A 17,338-nucleotide genomic window follows, 5' to 3' on the forward strand; every position below is an offset into this window, starting at 1 on the left:
AGCAGCGTGTGTGTGTGTGTGTGTGTGTGTGTTTCCATCCATTTCTCTGTGGCGGAGACGGTCGCCACGGGCTGTAAGGTAACTGTGATGCTGCCATGGCAACAAAGCGGAAGCCTTTGCCTTTTATGGTCAGGGAGGAAGCCAGGAGCCGCTGCTCTCAGTGGCTTTACCTTTTCGAGGCAGAGTTCTCGCTGGAGGAGAGGTGGGTGGTTGAAACAAGGGATTTCCTCTCTTCCTCCTCCTCCTCCTCCTCCACCACCCCGCCTCCTCTGCTCTACTCTCTCTCACACTCTTGCCATATGTTATTGAGCTCTCAAGTGGCAGCTTTTCACACAAACATCTCTATAAAAGCCTCTGGCACATCAAGGACAGATTCTGCAGGAATTCAGTCAGGAACTAAATGAAAATCTCTGTTTTTCTCTTTTTCTGTGGTGTTTTACAGCCCATAATGAGCGTTTCATAACTGCCTCCTCCTTTTCTTTGCCTTGAACACCTTAATAATGGTCGACCAATATTGTTTTTTCAGGGCCAGTATTGACTAGGGATGGCACGGTACCACTTATTCCATTTTATTTTTTTTAGAGCTTGTCAATCTCAATTGACCTGGGGGCCAAAGAGTGTCTAATCTGGTTACTTCACAATAATAACATGTTTATGATGCAAAATTAATCTATTAATATCAGAAACAGATATATATATATATATATATATATATATATAATAGCATCAACAACTGTAATTAAAACACCAAACAAGCTTATATGTATGTAATACAATGTTGAATGTAATGCATTTAATATTGTGATAACTAAAACCGAATGTCGATATTCTGTCACCTCGCTTGCATGTGGCCCACGGGCCACTAGTTTGACACCGCTTTCTAAGCGATGAAGCTGTTAACAACACATTAGTGCTAGCCATTTCAAGCTCAAAGACATAGTAATAATCCAACAGCATAACAAATATGCTTCCTTTTCCTTGACGATGAAAGAAACGGCCCACAACATGACTCAGCTAATGCCGTATTTCCACCGACTCTACTCGCCTCGCCGCGGCACAGTTTAAGTAGTGTTTCCACTAGCATAGTACCTGGTGTTATATAAATACAGACCATTTAATTAGTGATGATTTTTGAATAGAAAATAAGTATCATCAATGATCTGCAAATTGTCCTTCAATTGCAGAACTGTCCTTTAACGAGCTAAGTGCAAAACAAATTCTATGCTTATTTTTCTCCTGTCATTTATATGAATGTTTGGTTGGGATTTTGCCTTTTAATTTTATCAATGACCCATTGGTAAAGCTAATAACTTCTTTTTTCTGTGACGACTCAACACACACCCACTGCTTTTGTGATGGATAAGGAAGTGAAAGAGGAGGATTGTGGGAAAGTAGAGCAGAGCAGAGGAGGGCGGCGGGGTCGAGAGTAGAGGTAAAAAAAAAAAAGGGTCAGTGGGGGAGAAGTTTGTTTGGATGTATAGCGGAGGGGGTTGAGTTCAGAGCTTTGACGTCGGTGTTGTCCCCTGGCATGTAGCCAGCAGACCCTGAGGCTTACAGCTCTGGGAAACACACACACACACATACTCATCTATACACACAGACCCTCCTACTCACCTGATGGAGCCTACCCCTGAGACTAGTGTTTGTCACTGTTCTCTTCGTCTTCCCATCACAATCACACGAGGACATTTCAGTCCGCGCGCCGCTCATGGCACTTTGAATTGTTCACGTCAGTGACAGTGAATGAATAGACAATTGAATCACTACTCTGGTTAACAGCAGGCCCCCAGAATGAGTCGATGAAAAGTGGCACAACGGGGCGTTGGGAATGTCTCTCTCTTCAACAAGACACATTTTGCCCCGGAGTACAGTCGGCAGAGCGGCCACTCACATTCAATTAGAGCGGATAGGTTTTGAGACGAGCAAGACACCAATCTGACTCAGTCATCTAAATTAAGCTTGTTAAAAGAAGAATGCTCCAGAGAAAAGAGTGACTCTGCCAGAGAGTTTGATTCAGAGAAAGAGACCGTTTGTCTGACACAGTGGAAAAAGGATTTGTTACATCCTGCTGTTTGATTATGAAATAAATCATTCTCTCTCCCCCGTCTCCCGCAGATGATGGCCAAGCCCAGCGAGTCACCCGTGGGTCGTCAGCACCAGAGCCACCCCGAGGAGACAGAGGAGGAGCTGAGGGAGCACCAAGACGTGGGGGCTCTGCCGCCCGGGGTCACCATCAAGCAGGAGCCGCTCGACCCGCAGGAGCTGCAGGAAGAGGCAATGCAGCAGCAGCAGCAGCAGCAGCACAGGGAAAGGCAGGCGGAGCAGGAGCTGCTCTTCAGACAGGTAGAGGACGGGCAGCAGAATCAAAGGAGAAATATTAAAGAGTGAGACATCTGCCCTAGTTTACAGCCTGTGAGCCTTTCCCACTCACTGGGGTTCGGGAAGGACGAGGAGGCGGCGTTGAGGGAGCAAATATATTGGTTTATTGTAACTGAAAATAATCAATCAAACAAAACATAAGCAGTCAGCTGTGGCTGGTGTGTCAGCGCTCTCCTGCGCTGCGCTGGTCTGACTCTCTGTGTCTCTCAGTCTCTCTCTCTCTCTCTCTCTCTGTGTGTCCGTGTGCGGACCCAGCCTACTGCAAGAGACCAGAACCAGGTTACAAACATGCTTATATAGCTGACTAATTACCTGATTCTGTCCAGCGGTCTGATCACCGGCTGAGCCACTCCTTCCTTTCCTCCAGCAGCCGCCGCTCTAACCAAGCCCCACTGCCACATACCCCCACCGCCCGACTTAGGCCGGGACCCCGCCGGCCGCAAGCCCCCTCCCCCCCCCTCCGCAGAGCGAGAGAGAAAGTCGGCCACGGCCATGCGGTTCCCCGGCCTATGGATCACCTTGAACCGGAAAGGCTGTAAAGCCAGATACCAGCGAGTTATCCGCGCGTTGGCATCTTTCATGCGGTGGAGCCATTGGAGCGGGGCATGGTCCGACCAGAGGGTGAATGGGCGCCCCAGGAGATAGTAGCGGAGGGCACCGACCGCCCACCGTATGGCGAGGCACTCTTTCTCCACCGTACTGTAGCTCACCTCCCGCTGAGCTAGCTTCCGGCTAATGTACAGTACGGGGCGGTCGACGCCCTCCACCTCCTGGGACAACACGGCCCCCAGCCCGCTGTTCGAGGCGTCGGTCTGCAGGATGAAAGGGAGAGAAAAGTTAGGTGTGTATAAAAGTGGCTCCCCACAGAGGGCTTGCTTAACCCTCTCAAACACCAGCTGACACGGCTCCGTCCACTGGACCGGATCTGAGGCACCTTTTCGGGTCAGGTCGGTTAGGGGGCTGGTCAGCTCCGAGAAGGCCGGGATGAACCTCCTATAGTAACCGGCCAGCCCCAGAAACCTCCTAACCTCTTTTTTGGTCTTGGGTCTTGGGCAGGCTGCAACCGCTGCGGTCTTTTGTATCTGTGGCCGCACCTGCCCTCCCCCAAGTGGTACCCCAAATACCGTACCTCCCTCCGTCCAACTGCACACTTCCCTGGATTGGCCGTGAGCCCCGCCCTCCTCAGGGACTCCAGCACTGCTCCCACCTGCTGCATATGCTGCTCCCAGGTCTCACTATGAATGATGACATCATCCAAGTAGGCCGCAGCATATGCAGAGTGAGGCCGCAGCACCTGGTCCATGAGGCGCTGGAACGTGGCTGGGGCCCCGAACAACCCAAATGGAAGCGTTACAAATTGGTACAAACCATACGGAGTGGAGAAGGCCGTTTTCCCCCTGGACTCTAGCGACAAGGGAATCTGCCAGTAGCCCTTGGTCAAATCCAGTGTCGTAAAAAAGCGAGCCGTGCCCAGCCGATCCAGGAGTGCGTCGCCCCGGGGCATTGGATAGGCATCGAATTTGGACACCTCGTTGACTCTACGGTAGTCCACACAGAACCGTATTGACCCATCAGACTTGCGAACAAGAACAATGGGGCAACACCAGTCACTGTTGGACTCTTCTATTACTCCCATCTCTAACATAGCCTGAAGTTCTGCCTGAACAGTTTTCCTCTTATGTTCCGGCAGGCGATAGGGGCGTGAACGCACTGTCACACCCGGGGAAGTTTCTATGTGGTGGTGTATGAGGTTTGTGCGTCCCGGCAGGGGAGAGAACACGTCGGCAAACTGCCGCTGCAACGAGGCCACGTCTGCTCTCTGGCCCGGCGAGAGATGATCGTCAACGGGGACAGGCGCCGACCTGTTTAATCTATTCACCTCCGGTCCCAGCTCATCTCTCTCAATCACCGTGGTGGCCAGAGATACAGACGCCACCTCCCTCCAGGCTTTGAGGAGGTTAAGGTGGTAAATCTGTGTTGCTCCACCCCTGTCAGAACGCACAACCTCATAGTCAACATCCCCCACTCGTCGTGTGACCACAAAGGGCCCTTGCCACTTGGCGAGTAATTTGGAGCTAGACGATGGCAGCAATAGAAGCACTTTATCTCCCGGTGAAAACTGTCTAAGTTTAGCCCCTCTGTTGTACAGCCGCTGGTGGCGTTCCTGGGCCTGGAGCAAATTCTGCCGTGATAACTGACCCAGTGAATGGAGTTTTGCTCGCAGGTCCAGTACGTGCTGTACCTCATTTTTACTGGTGCTTGGACCTGCCTCCCAGTTTTCCTTAACCAGGTCCAAGACACCCCGAGGTTTCCTGCCAAACAGGAGTTCAAAGGGCGAAAAACCCGTGGAGGCCTGGGGCACCTCCCGCACTGCAAACAACAGAGGGTCCAACCATTTATCCCAATTACGACTATCCTCGTGTACGAACTTACGAATAATGTTCTTTAGCGTTTTGTTAAACCGCTCCACCAGGCCATCAGTCTGGGGATGGTACACACTAGTCCGGATTGAGCGGACGCCCAGTAATTCGTATAGCTCACGTAGTGTACGTGACATAAACGATGTGCCCTGGTCAGTCAGGATCTCTTTCGGGATCCCAACTCGGGAGATGACCTGAAACAGTGCCTGTGCAACACTCTTCGCCGAGATGTTGCGCAAGGGTACTGCCTCGGGATATCGGGTTGCATAGTCCACTAGAACTAACACAAAGCGATATCCCCGTGCGCTCCGGTCTAATGGCCCGATGAGGTCCATGGCAAGCCTATCAAAAGGGACCTCCATTAATGGTAATGGGCGCAAGGGCGCTTTTGGGGTGGCCGGAGGGTTGACTAATTGACATTCGCGGCAGGATGCACACCACCGACTTACATCCGCCCGAATGCCCGGCCAGTAAAATCGGGCCATGCTCCGGTTCAGTGTCTTATCATATCCGAGGTGACCCGCCATGGGGTTGTGGTGAGCCGCCTGGAAAATCGTTTCTCGGCGGCTTTTTGGGACTAACAACTGGGAGAGCTCTTCCCCTGTTCGAGCGTCACGACTCACTCTGTATAAACGGTCTTTAACCACAACAAAGTAGGGGTGAGAGAGTGCTGTGTTAGGGTGAACCGGACAACCATCAATTTTCATCACTTGGTCAAAGGCGTGGCGGAGGGTCTCATCCCGAGACTGTGCTAGGGGAAAATCTTCCATGGGCGCCATCTGTGCCCCCCCCCAGCAGCGTCGGGATGCGGCACCTCCGCCTCACCACTAAGGACAGCACATAACTCACATTTCCCTGACTTACGTGACCGCACCCTCATGGTTTCCCCGGCTAAGCTCGTAAACCCCGGCCAGTTTGTTCCCAAAATTAGAGGGTGCGTGAGGCGAGTACTAACTCCAGCCTTTACTCTATGTTTTTTCCCTTTAAAACAAATTTCCAGGGCCACCACCGGATAATCGTGAATATCCCCATGCACACCCCTCACCCTCACCCACGATGCCTCTAACAATGCCCCCGGTCGAACCAAGCGCTGATGGATCATGGTCTGTTCACAACCAGAATCCAGCAGAGCTTGATGTGTACCCCCTTGTATACATACCGGTATACGGTACGTCCCTTCCGAACCGGGGGAGGGGGCCGGCGGCCCGGCAACCCGAACCACTTGCCCCACTTCCATGAGCGGGCACTCCGCTCTGATGTGGCCGGGCTGCCCACCCCGCCAGCACACCTGCCCTGGCGTCTGAGGAGCCCCCCGGGGTGCCAGGTGATCAGACACGTAGGCTGGGCCCTGAGGGAAAGACGGCAGAGGGTAATTAGATGACCGGAGCGATGCATGCTCCGGCTGTGTGTGTGTGCGTGGTGTAGGAGCCGATGCCGCTGGGAACCTCCTCCTCGGGGCCGGAGTGGGACGGCTGGCAGGGATCGTCGCTGGCCTGGTCTCCTCCCTCATGCTCCGCCGGGGAAGAGAGAGATGGTCCTCCGCGAGGACGATCGCTGCCTCGATGTTGGCCGGGCGGTGGCACTGGACCCAATTGGCTGTGGACGGTGGTAACCCAGCGATGAACTGCTCCAGCGCCACCTGTCCAACGACGTCCTCAGCGGAGTGGGTCCCCGGCTGGAGCCAGCGCCTCGCTGCGTCCAGAAGCTGCTGCGCGTATGCAAAGGGGCGCCCGGCTTCTTCAAAGGAGAGCCCCCTGAACCGCCGCCGGTGTCCCTCCGACGTACTGCCCAGCCGGTCCAGGATGACTCTCCTCAGCTGTGTGTAGTCGTGGCGCGCCGCCGCCGGCAGGCTGTGCGCGGCCAGTTGCGCCACGCCAGTGAGCAGGGGAAGAAGCCGAAGCGCTCTCTCCTCCTCCGGCCACCCACACGCCTCCGCTGTGCCCTCGAAGATGTCCAGGTATGCCTCCGGGTCATCTTCCGCGGTCATCCGCTGCAGGGCGACGGGCGGAGACCGTCCTCGACCGGGCTCCGGGTCGGCGCCGTGGGCAGCCGGGCGTTGCAGCAGCTCCCGCAGGAGAGCACGATCGTCCCGCTGTGACGCCGCCATGTCCGCGAGGAGCCGGGACTGCTGCTGCTGCAGCGTGGTGGTGCTCTCCTGCATCGCAGCGAGGTGCTGAAGGGCCAGCGACAGCGGAGATTGTCCTTCCATGTGTCCCTATTCAGGCGCCACTGTGAGCCTTTCCCACTCACTGGGGTTCGGGAAGGACGAGGAGGCGGCGTTGAGGGAGCAAATATATTGGTTTATTGTAACTGAAAATAATCAATCAAACAAAACATAAGCAGTCAGCTGTGGCTGGTGTGTCAGCGCTCTCCTGCGCTGCGCTGGTCTGACTCTCTGTGTCTCTGTGTCTCTCAGTCTCTCTCTCTCTCTCTCTCTGTGTGTCCGTGTGCGGACCCAGCCTACTGCAAGAGCCCAGAACCAGGTTACAAACATGCTTATATAGCTGACTAATTACCTGATTCTGTCCAGCTGTCTGATCACCGGCTGAGCCACTCCTTCCTTTCCTCCAGCAGCCGTCGCTCTAACCAAGCCCCACTGCCACACAGCCGTACAACAACATCGGCAGAGAGAATCAATATGAAGTCTCAGAGAATTGATTTTAACTGTGTTTGGCACTAATGTGTTGTAGATGTTCCTGGGGAAGACCCGGGGATGTGAAAACTCAAAACAAAAACAGACACATAAATGTAATTTGGGCTGTAAAAATGTTGCTCAGCGCCTCCAGGGCCTCCCCGTGATTGAATGCCGGGAGAAACTGAAACGGCATCATTTGTCTTGGCTGCCATCTTTTGGCCATATGTTGCAGTAGCAATATAAAACATGTCAAATTAATTTTTCTTCACTTTAGTCCTCTAATGCATCCACTTTTTTTTGATGCACCACAAAACAACTTCTCCTGACAGCCGGAGGATTCATCTTGTTTATTTATGTTTTACCTTATTTTTATTTATTTTTTATTTTGTGTGTGTGTGTGTGTGTGTGTGTGGGCAAGAGTAGCAGGCTTTTTTGCTAGAGCAGCAGCGGATTCACCAGCTCAGAAACTATCAAGCCTCCATGGAGGCTGCTGGCTTGTCGATATCCTTCCCCGGACACCGTCCCCTGTCGCGGGCTCAGTCCTCTCCAGCCTCGGCTTCCTCTTTTCCAATCAGTGTGCCAGCTCCTGAACCTACCATCAAACCTCGATTCACCACAGGTTGGCGTCACTGTCCCCCTTTTTTCTTGTTTTAGTAAGAAAATTGGGCATTTAGTTTCCTTTTCGTTAACTAAAATTATTTTCTTACAGATTTATCAGTCTTTTTTTCCTTCCCCATTTCTGTCTGTGTATCTTAAAAGTGCTCATCAATTTTTACTGAATTGTCATGAATTTCCTGGAAAACACCTGGAAATTAACAATGATTTCTTTGTCATATGACAGAATCTGGTTCTGGACTTGTGGTCTGCCATTTAGTGACCTATAATTTACAATATTTGAGAAGTTTTTGTCTCCAAATTTGACCATTTCCCCCTAATGCACTGGACTGAAAAGTCAGACTGTAATGTGCCTTTTAACAAGGAAAAACAGGCCAAAATTAAAGAAAGTTGTAATTATAACAAGATTTTCACTTATTAATCAATTACTAAGTTAATCGTCAACTATTTTGATAATCGATTCATCGGTGTGAAGCTTTTTTCATTTTTTCATGTTTTCGGAGTGTTTGAGCTTCATAAATGTGAATATTTTCTAGTTTATTTGCTCCATATTACAAAGAAATTATTAACTGAATCATTTTGGTTTTTGGATATCATCATTTCAAGGTTTGACAAACACTGACAGATTAATCGAATATGAAAATAATCGTTAGTTGCAGCTCTAATAATAAGCAACAAAATTCTCTCATGTAAGAAATGTTAAATTAAAATGAGTCTTCTTTTACTTACCTAAGCTGATTATGAGAATGTATACCTCAGAAAGATTTTTCTTACTTAAATTTAGATAATTTGGTTTTGTGCAAAACTTTCTTGACAAGATTATTTTGCTTTTTTGGCAAAAAAAAAGAACAGTTCCCCAGAGATGAAGCTGATTTTACTTTCTTGAAAATCAATTTTTGCAGTGTAAGATGCTTTTCAAAGTAAATGAAATACAGATGTTAGAAATAAGTCTGGATTTTTATTCAATAAACACCTAACACGAGTGTGTGTGTGTGTCTCAGGTTTGGTGTACGACTCGTTGATGCAGAAACATCAGTGTATGTGTGGAAACACCAACAGTCACCCGGAGCACGCCGGGAGGATCCAGAGCATTTGGTCGCGGCTGCAGGAGACTGGACTCAGAGCGCAGTGTGAGGTACGACGTCTCCACACTAAAACATACACAAAGTAAAATGTCTATGACACGGATGTAAAACCTTGTGTGTGTTTGTGTGTGTGCAGTGTATCCGTGGGAGGAAAGCCACTCTGGAGGAGCTGCAGACAGTTCACTCTGAAGCTCACGTCCTACTATATGGAACCAACCCTCTCCGACAGAAACTTGATTGTAAGCACACACACACACATACTTACTGCAGACAGAATGCATTCCCTAGCCCTTTACCCTAACCGTAACCATCACAACTAAACGTTAGCCTCATGAAAACTAAATTCTGTGTGAGTGAGAAACAACAAACAAAATGCACACTTCAGGTCCATAAAGTACAGCACTAGCAGGTAATGCTGCTGATGTGGGAGCTCCAGTCTGGTATAGAGGATGTCATTTAATGTGCATTTTGTGGGAAACTGTACATACTGTACGGACTAAAAAACAAACTATATTCTACATTGTTTCAAAATGATGTGCATTTTTGTAGACGTGGGATTTATAATCTGAAGACTGTGGACCTTGAGGCTCACTCAGGCTGTGTCAGTGGCACAATGATTGACAGTAAAATGATGTCGGATTAATGAGGTCCTAATGAGGTGGAACTTTCAGATTTAAAATTCTTTCACCACATTGTACTAAGGAACAGAGTTAGGACTGAAACACAACTTTGGTACTTATTTTCCATAGCACTTGTTCTTTTTAGTGTATTGTCATTTTTGTACTTTTTCATTTGCACATTAGCACTTATTATCATGTGTCAAGAATACATACATTCATATGAAACAAAAAAAACAAACGTTTCCTAACTCCTAACCCTAAAACCAGGTCTTAACCCCCCAAAAAGCCCTTTCAAGTTGTGAGGACCAGACAAAATGTCATCACTTTCCCCAAAATGTCCTCACTCCATATGGTTTATACATTATACATTGACTTACATTTAATTTCCTGGAGACGTACTCTAACTCTAACTACTGTACCACTGGCCTAACCTTATCTTTCTTCACCGTAAAATGATTAAGATTTAGGTCCCCACAACAGAAGTAATACCTGGAACACATTTATATTATCCAAGTGTCTCTAATTTTATTTTCATTTCCCGATCACCAGGTTCAATCACTCCCATGTTTGTACGGCTACCATGTGGCGGGGTGGGGGTAAGTACAGCTATGGAGTCAAGTATTTAGTATAATTTATCTCATAATTCTTCCTAGTTGCGGTGCAGAAATATGTGCTATGGAAACAAATTGTAGATTTGTGGCTCAGGTTTTGAAGTGTGTGTGTGTTTGTTTCTCAGGTGGACAGCGACACCATATGGAACGAGGTCCACTCCTCCAGCGCGGCTCGCCTCGCCGTCGGCTCTGTTGTGGAGCTTGTTTTCAAAGTGGCCACTGGCGAGCTGAAGGTAACCCCCCCCCACACACACACACACACACACACATCCACACTCATCCTCTGGTGTCATCTCTTCTTCCCCACATAGTCGGGGAAAAAAACACTCATGAGGCTGCCACAGACAACCATAATCTCTAAAGGTGATATATATGTAAGATATTTATATTGGGATAATTATCACATTAACTAGGTTGTAAAATCATCATATATGATTATAAATATCTACCAAAAGCATATTTGTTTTTCGGGGAAATTGGTTTTTTTTTAGGTTGTATAACAGCTGGCACCTTCAAACCCATAGCTCCGGACGCCATGTGTCGCAGATTCTATGAACTGCCAAAAAAGAATGGGACCTGTGCTAGATTCAGCCTGTCAAGAGTTGACTGCACACTTTAAATCCATGGAGATATCAATTTTGCGATACATCGCAAAACTTGACACACTTGAATATATGTGATCCTTTTTATTCCCCCTGGCGAGTGTGGAAACAGCTGGAGAGGCCATTATTCGTAGACCTGCAGTATCCTGACATCTTCAACTTGAAAACAGCCAAGTTGTCTGACACATTGCCGGATTTATGTGTCATCTCGTACAACATATACCCTCCCAGATCCTGGCTCGCCATCAACTTCCTAAAACTTAACTGGTTAAGAGTCTGGGTGTCATCCTCGACAGCGCTCTTTCATTTCAGCGTCACATCCATCCCTCTCACCCAACAGCACTGCTATTCTGCTTCACATCCTGTCAATTCCATCCATAAACTGCAACTGGTGCCCGCGTCTTTACCAGAACCCCCTCCATTAGTCGGAAATCACCTGTCCTACAGCAACTTCACTGGCTCCCTACAGTATCAAAGATCACATCATGTATGAGACCAACAATAACCTCCTCCTCCACATGAACACGCCCACCCGTACTCTTGGGTCTTCCTCTTCCATCCAACTCACCGTTTGACCACCATGGGGTGGAGAGCCTTCCGCCGATCAAAACATAAACAGAGTTTGCAGCCGCAAATAAGATTGTGGAAAAAACAAATGTTTCCTTATTTTAATGACATATCATTAAATATCATTTTCTTTCACATAGCCCCTCTGAGGAGAATAAACTAAATGTTTTATTTTCACATCGTCAGTAAAACAGATTTATACTGTTTTCACTGCAAGACTTGTTTTCATTATCTGTTAACCAGTCAATAGCATTGTGTTTCAGCGTATTGATTCATTAACTATATTGTGGCACACCTTTGAACAAATTCCACTTAGTTTTGTTATTTGAGGTTCAATCTGTTAGCGCCGCTCACTGTTGTTGTTTCAGATTTAGTCCTCTCCACTTTGTCTTCAGCTCGACAACAGCGTCTCGAGCAGTTGTTCACTAAATCACTAAACGCAGGGGGGAAACAACTGAGGAATGATGGGTGTCTTTCCTTCTTTCTTTCTTAGAATGGTTTCGCTGTGGTTCGCCCTCCTGGACATCACGCCGAGGAGAGCACTCCCATGTAAGTCCACAGCCGTCACCACACTCACTTAGAGACGCTTAATCTGTGCATAGACATATACCACTGTCTGGAACACATATTACACAAATAATTGAGTTTTGTTTGCACATAAAATGCTTTAAGGACACCTTTATTTATTTTTTATACTTCTTTACTGCAACGTCTTTGAAGTGCATGATAAAAATGTGAACGTTTTGTTGCCGTTTCAGGGGTTTCTGCTACTTCAACTCCGTCGCCATCGCAGCCAAACTGCTGCAGCAGAGGCTCAACATCAGCAAGATCCTCATCGTGGACTGGGTCAGTCTCTGGAGAGTCCACATCTTTGTGCTGACATGTAGTGTTGTGCAATGAATAGTTTGTGCTTGGATTTCTTTCTGTCCTCTCATTTTGTGTTGTGTAAAAATCAACCCCCAGGACGTTCACCATGGCAATGGCACCCAGCAAGCATTCTACGATGACCCTAACGTCCTCTACCTGTCTATTCATCGCTACGACGACGGGAACTTCTTTCCTGGAAGCGGGGCGCCCGATGAGGTGTGTTTGTGTTACAGTAGCTCGATCTATGTCGCTAAATACCAATTTAGTTTGATGACTCAAGTGCCTGAGACGACATTTTGTGTAATGATTTACAAAATACGAGTATATGGATTCAAATGTCAGGAAGTAATCACTGAGCAAGTGAACGTGGAGCTGCACTGCAAAACAAACCCCCATCCTACATGTAGCTCACAGGCAAACAGAGCAGCTAACAACCGGCAGACGTGATGTACATATGAGTCACGCGTGTGTGTCTGTGTGCAGGTGGGCAGCGGTCCAGGAGTCGGGTTCAACGTCAATGTTGCCTTCACTGGAGGCCTCGACCCGCCCATGGGAGACGCCGAGTACCTGGCTGCCTTCAGGTGTCACACGCACTCTCAGTCTTTCACACACACACAGTGCCTAGTTTCTTTTTTATATATCACTTTTCTTTTTAATACCAACAGCAGAGAGTGTGGAAAACACCCCTGCGTAAATTGAATCTTCCTGCTTTATAGGCCGTTTCAAATTGACAGCTGGAGTTGAAGATTGGTGACGGGGAAAAAACCTTTTAACTCCATAACAGCACATTTTTATTTAACGACTTTGTAACAACACATCTTTTAATCCAGGGGGGGTTTTTTAAACGTGTTGTGTGTTTTTTTCAGCCCATAAAGCAAACACTTAACCTAAAATATTCAAAACCACTAAATCTGGAGATGGATTGTTTCATAAAAAACACTGACTGCTGTTGTGTTTGATTCTTTTCTCGTTTTCTGCCGGTAGATTAGAGTTTCATTAGGGAAACACCCTGTTATTCCCCCGTATTTGATTGAATATTTGCTGCCATAAAAATGTCCGCCACGGTTTCTAAAGCCCAAAAGAAGTGTAATGTAATGTCTTGTTTTGTCCGACAAAACCTTTTTAAAATGCAAAACTATTTGATTGAGACAAATCGAGCTGAAAAAACGTTCATAGTAGTCAATAAAAGTGAGCAGTTTAAGTTATGCACACACATCCTAGATGAACCTTACTGCTGGGGGGAATGCACTCTGAGTCATAAAAACAGACAATAATCTTTAACATTGTAATCTATACACCATATAACTTTTACACTTATATCTTTACCTCTTGTTCTCAGGTCAGTGGTGATGCCTATAGCCAACGAGTTTGCTCCCAACATCGTGCTGGTCTCTTCAGGCTTTGACGCGGTGGAGGGACACCCTCCACCACTAGGGGGCTACACTCTGACGTCCAAATGTGAGTGTGGGGAGTATTTGTCTTCACAGACATTTTTAAAGGTGCAGCGTGTAGGATTTAGAGGGCAGCTATCAACAGATATTGAATACACTATTTGCTGATGTTTATATTAATTTGTTATCACTGGTAAATTAAGAATTATTGTCTTTTGTGTGACGTTTGAATGATAGCACAGGCTGGATAAATCAAATACTGGTTTTTCTGTTATATGTAATATGGGGATGCAACTAACTATTTAATTTCTGTTAATCAAGTTATCATTTGTTATCATGATTTAGTTTTAATGATTCCTTTGTTACATTAAGAAGCAAAGAAACCGCAACATATTCGCATTAAAGAAGCTGAAAGATCAGAAAACTTGTATTAATTATTTAAAAAACACATTATCTATCATAAAATCAGTTGACGATTGATGGTAAATAATTGATTCATCGCTACAGCCCTCGAGTAATACAACACAAAAGTAATAATTCCATATCAGTTTGTTCAGATGGTAATAAACGTTGTCTGGTCATTTATCCTGTGTCAAATAATCAAACATTTTTTGAGTGTCAGGGACGTACGGTGTCCTTCACAAAAAGGATGTACGTCTCTGAGTGCTTCAAAATGTGAAATGCTGCTTCATTTGTTTAGGTTGACACAAGACGGCGGCCTCTGTGGCCCCGTCTTTAAAAAAGGTGACTCTCAGGCTACAAGAACCAAATCATTTTTTATTTTAAAGCACTTATACAAGCATACTTGTGGGTCATATATTCTATTTCTGCCAATAAACCCTCCCTAAATGCCACATACTGGATCTTTAACTACACAAAGTACAACTTTTATATCCGCCCTCTCTCTTATCACCCGTCCCCAGGTTTTGGCTATCTGACTCGGCAGCTGATGACCCTCACGGGCGGCCGCGTGGTGCTGGCTCTGGAGGGGGGTCACGACCTCACTGCCATCTGCGACGCCTCTGAGGCCTGCGTGGCTGCCCTGCTCGGCCAAGAGGTACAGAGGTCGCGTAACGCAAGATCTGAATCGGAATTTATGTTCCGATTTATGCTCCACCACCTCTTTTACTGATGTGTAATTGATATTTTGGAAACACATGAAGTCAGACAGTGTGTGGTTCAGGGTCAACACCTAGTGGAGAGTATTTGAAACGCTGCCTTTAACATGTCTGTGTTTATTATATATATGATGCATGTGTGTGTTTTTGTCCCTTGCAGCTGGACCCACTGCCAAAGGCCTTGCTAGAGCAGAGGCCCAACCCCAACGCTGTCCGCTCCCTGGAGAAGGTTTTAGAGACTCACAGTGAGTTCACACTCAGATTTGATTATAATTTCATTAAAAGTAATAAAGTAAATCATTTAATTTTACCATCTTCCACCTTACCTCTTCTCAGGTAAGTACTGGCGCTCGGTGCATCGCTACTCACCACGGCTGGGTCTTTCCCTGCTGGAAGCCAAACAAGGAGACTCGGAGGAGGCCGAGGCCGTCACCGCCATGGCCTCGCTGTCTGTGGCCAACACCAACACCATGGATCAGAGGTAAAAAGGAGCCAGAGTCACAAAGCAGCAGGAGAACCTGATTTATATTGAGAGGCAGTGAGAAGAAGATACAATCCATGCATTGTATTGATTCATAGTTGTTATTATCAAGCTATATTCTAATCAAAACATGCGACACAGATGTGCTGCACATGATGCATAAATGAGGGCTGATACAGGATGGCTGTTGTCCTCGGGTCAGTGCAGGTGAAGCCGATTGATCAGCAGGTTAAAGTTTGTACCCAAAAACTTCCCCCCGAGCACAGTGGGGGAAAGATGAAGATATAGGTATTGAACGTATGCTACAGAGCAAACTGTGGCTGATTAGTTTGAGTCTGAAGTCTGTAAGGGTCACGAAGGTCACACATGTAAAGCACAGGTCATACTCTCGACCAGGAGTAGGCAATTATTTTCCCCAAGGGGCCACATGAGAAACAAAAAATGTTGTTGCGGGCCGGGCCGAATTTTAATTAAATGTTATCTCTTTTATCTAAAAAAGCAGTAAATTGTATTGTTTTGGTGTAAACAGGGCAGCATACAAACACACAATAAACACAATGACTAACCAACTCTATTGAAAATATCAAATTACTTGACTATAATGAATACTGTTATACTATACTACTGTGGTGTGGTGTAGTGCTGTGAATACATTGTCTAACACAACCACATGAATGAATGAATGTTTTTCATTTTTTAACAATTTTAAATGATGAAACAGACTCAACTGTAAACATAACAGTTTACTAGTTGCACATAATTTCCTGAACGAACGACAGGTTTTAAAGAAAATAAGACTAAGGTGCAATATTGCTGCACCTTCTGCAAACAAAACTTAATTTTTGAACTTAATAATTCTCAACTCAACTCAAATTTATTTACAGAGAGCACATTTTACAAACAACCGAGATCAACCAAAGTGCAGTACACAGTGACGTCAAATAACAAAATAAAAAACCGTGGAGTAATAGTAATAATAGATGAAGGACATTTGACAAGCAGCATGTCGTCTTATGTGTGCGTTTATTGTCTCTTCAGGCCAGAGGAGGAGCCAATGGAAGAGGAGGAGCCACTGTAATGGCGGGGAAACCTGAGGGTGTCACACTGTTACAATTGACCTCTTCTGAGACGGGCCTCTCTGAGCTGCGACGAGTCTCGACTGAATCCTTCATTTAGTCCCTACAACGCCACTCACCATGTCAGTCACCTTGACTGACAGCCCGAGAGGGGGTGGGCTCAGCCTCAGAGAGGGGAGCCAATCAGGAGACAGAGGACTGAATTAGGACGGGAAAAAAACCTAACAAACATAACGGCGTTGCTTTGGCGGCACACGCTCTGAGACACTTTTTTTCTGTCAGTCTTCACACACACACCCCCCGTCGTTAGCCCACAGTGGCTAACCGCGTGAGCGAGGCGGCGGACGAGAGCGGATTTCATCTTTTCAAGAGCAGATCTCGTCTTTAGAAAAAGTGTGATCACACTTCTGTGCAGAAACATACGGTGCTTTACACAGCTGCCCTCGCATTGCACACGCACACACGTGTGTGTGGACACCTGGGACAGCAGACGTCCCCAGCTGTCAAACCCAGCTCGGGGGTGGAGGGGATTCTTTCTCTTGTCTCAACTGTATTTTTCCCCCCTGTCAAAATAAGGGCATTGCAGCATCTGAGGTCATATTTTATGAGATGTGTTTACTGGCTGACATTTTTTTTGTAGGCTTTTACAAAGATGTGACGGCGAGACTGTCACATGACGAAGAAGAAGAAGCGTGAGAGGAGTGCCTTGGGGAGGGTCTGCTGGATTTTCAGGATTGTTCAGGAAAAGATTGCCTTAAGTCAAACAATGTTTTTTCTCTCTCTCTCTCTCTGTGAGGAATCAGTGCACAGAGGAGGGAGACGGGAGAGTTTGGGCGATGAAAATAAAAAGCGAACAATCTCTCAGCATGTT

The 17,338-nt window shown here is 46.9% G+C and overlaps 1 protein-coding gene across 5 annotated transcripts in view; it reads left to right on the forward strand.

Moving 5' to 3' along the window:
- Positions 1-16,991, forward strand: part of LOC122785211 (histone deacetylase 4-like) — a 76,951-nt gene extending 59,960 nt beyond the window's left edge. For all 5 annotated transcript variants that reach the window (XM_044050943.1, XM_044050950.1, XM_044050935.1 and 2 more), the window contains 15 exons: positions 2,116-2,343; positions 7,858-8,053; positions 9,051-9,184; positions 9,271-9,373; positions 10,304-10,350; positions 10,491-10,598; positions 12,028-12,083; positions 12,293-12,380; positions 12,498-12,617; positions 12,885-12,982; positions 13,741-13,859; positions 14,716-14,849; positions 15,071-15,155; positions 15,247-15,391; positions 16,430-16,991. In XM_044050943.1, the coding sequence (XP_043906878.1) occupies positions 2,116-2,343; positions 7,858-8,053; positions 9,051-9,184; positions 9,271-9,373; positions 10,304-10,350; positions 10,491-10,598; positions 12,028-12,083; positions 12,293-12,380; positions 12,498-12,617; positions 12,885-12,982; positions 13,741-13,859; positions 14,716-14,849; positions 15,071-15,155; positions 15,247-15,391; positions 16,430-16,469 (1,701 nt within the window). In that variant the 3' untranslated portion in view covers positions 16,470-16,991. The remainder of the gene's footprint in view (positions 1-2,115; positions 2,344-7,857; positions 8,054-9,050; positions 9,185-9,270; positions 9,374-10,303; positions 10,351-10,490; positions 10,599-12,027; positions 12,084-12,292; positions 12,381-12,497; positions 12,618-12,884; positions 12,983-13,740; positions 13,860-14,715; positions 14,850-15,070; positions 15,156-15,246; positions 15,392-16,429) is intronic.
- The last annotated feature ends 347 nt before the right edge of the window (positions 16,992-17,338 follow it).

Source organism: Solea senegalensis, linkage group LG2 (genome assembly GCF_019176455.1).
Source record: "Solea senegalensis isolate Sse05_10M linkage group LG2, IFAPA_SoseM_1, whole genome shotgun sequence".
Classification (NCBI taxonomy): Eukaryota; Metazoa; Chordata; class Actinopteri; order Pleuronectiformes; family Soleidae; genus Solea; species Solea senegalensis.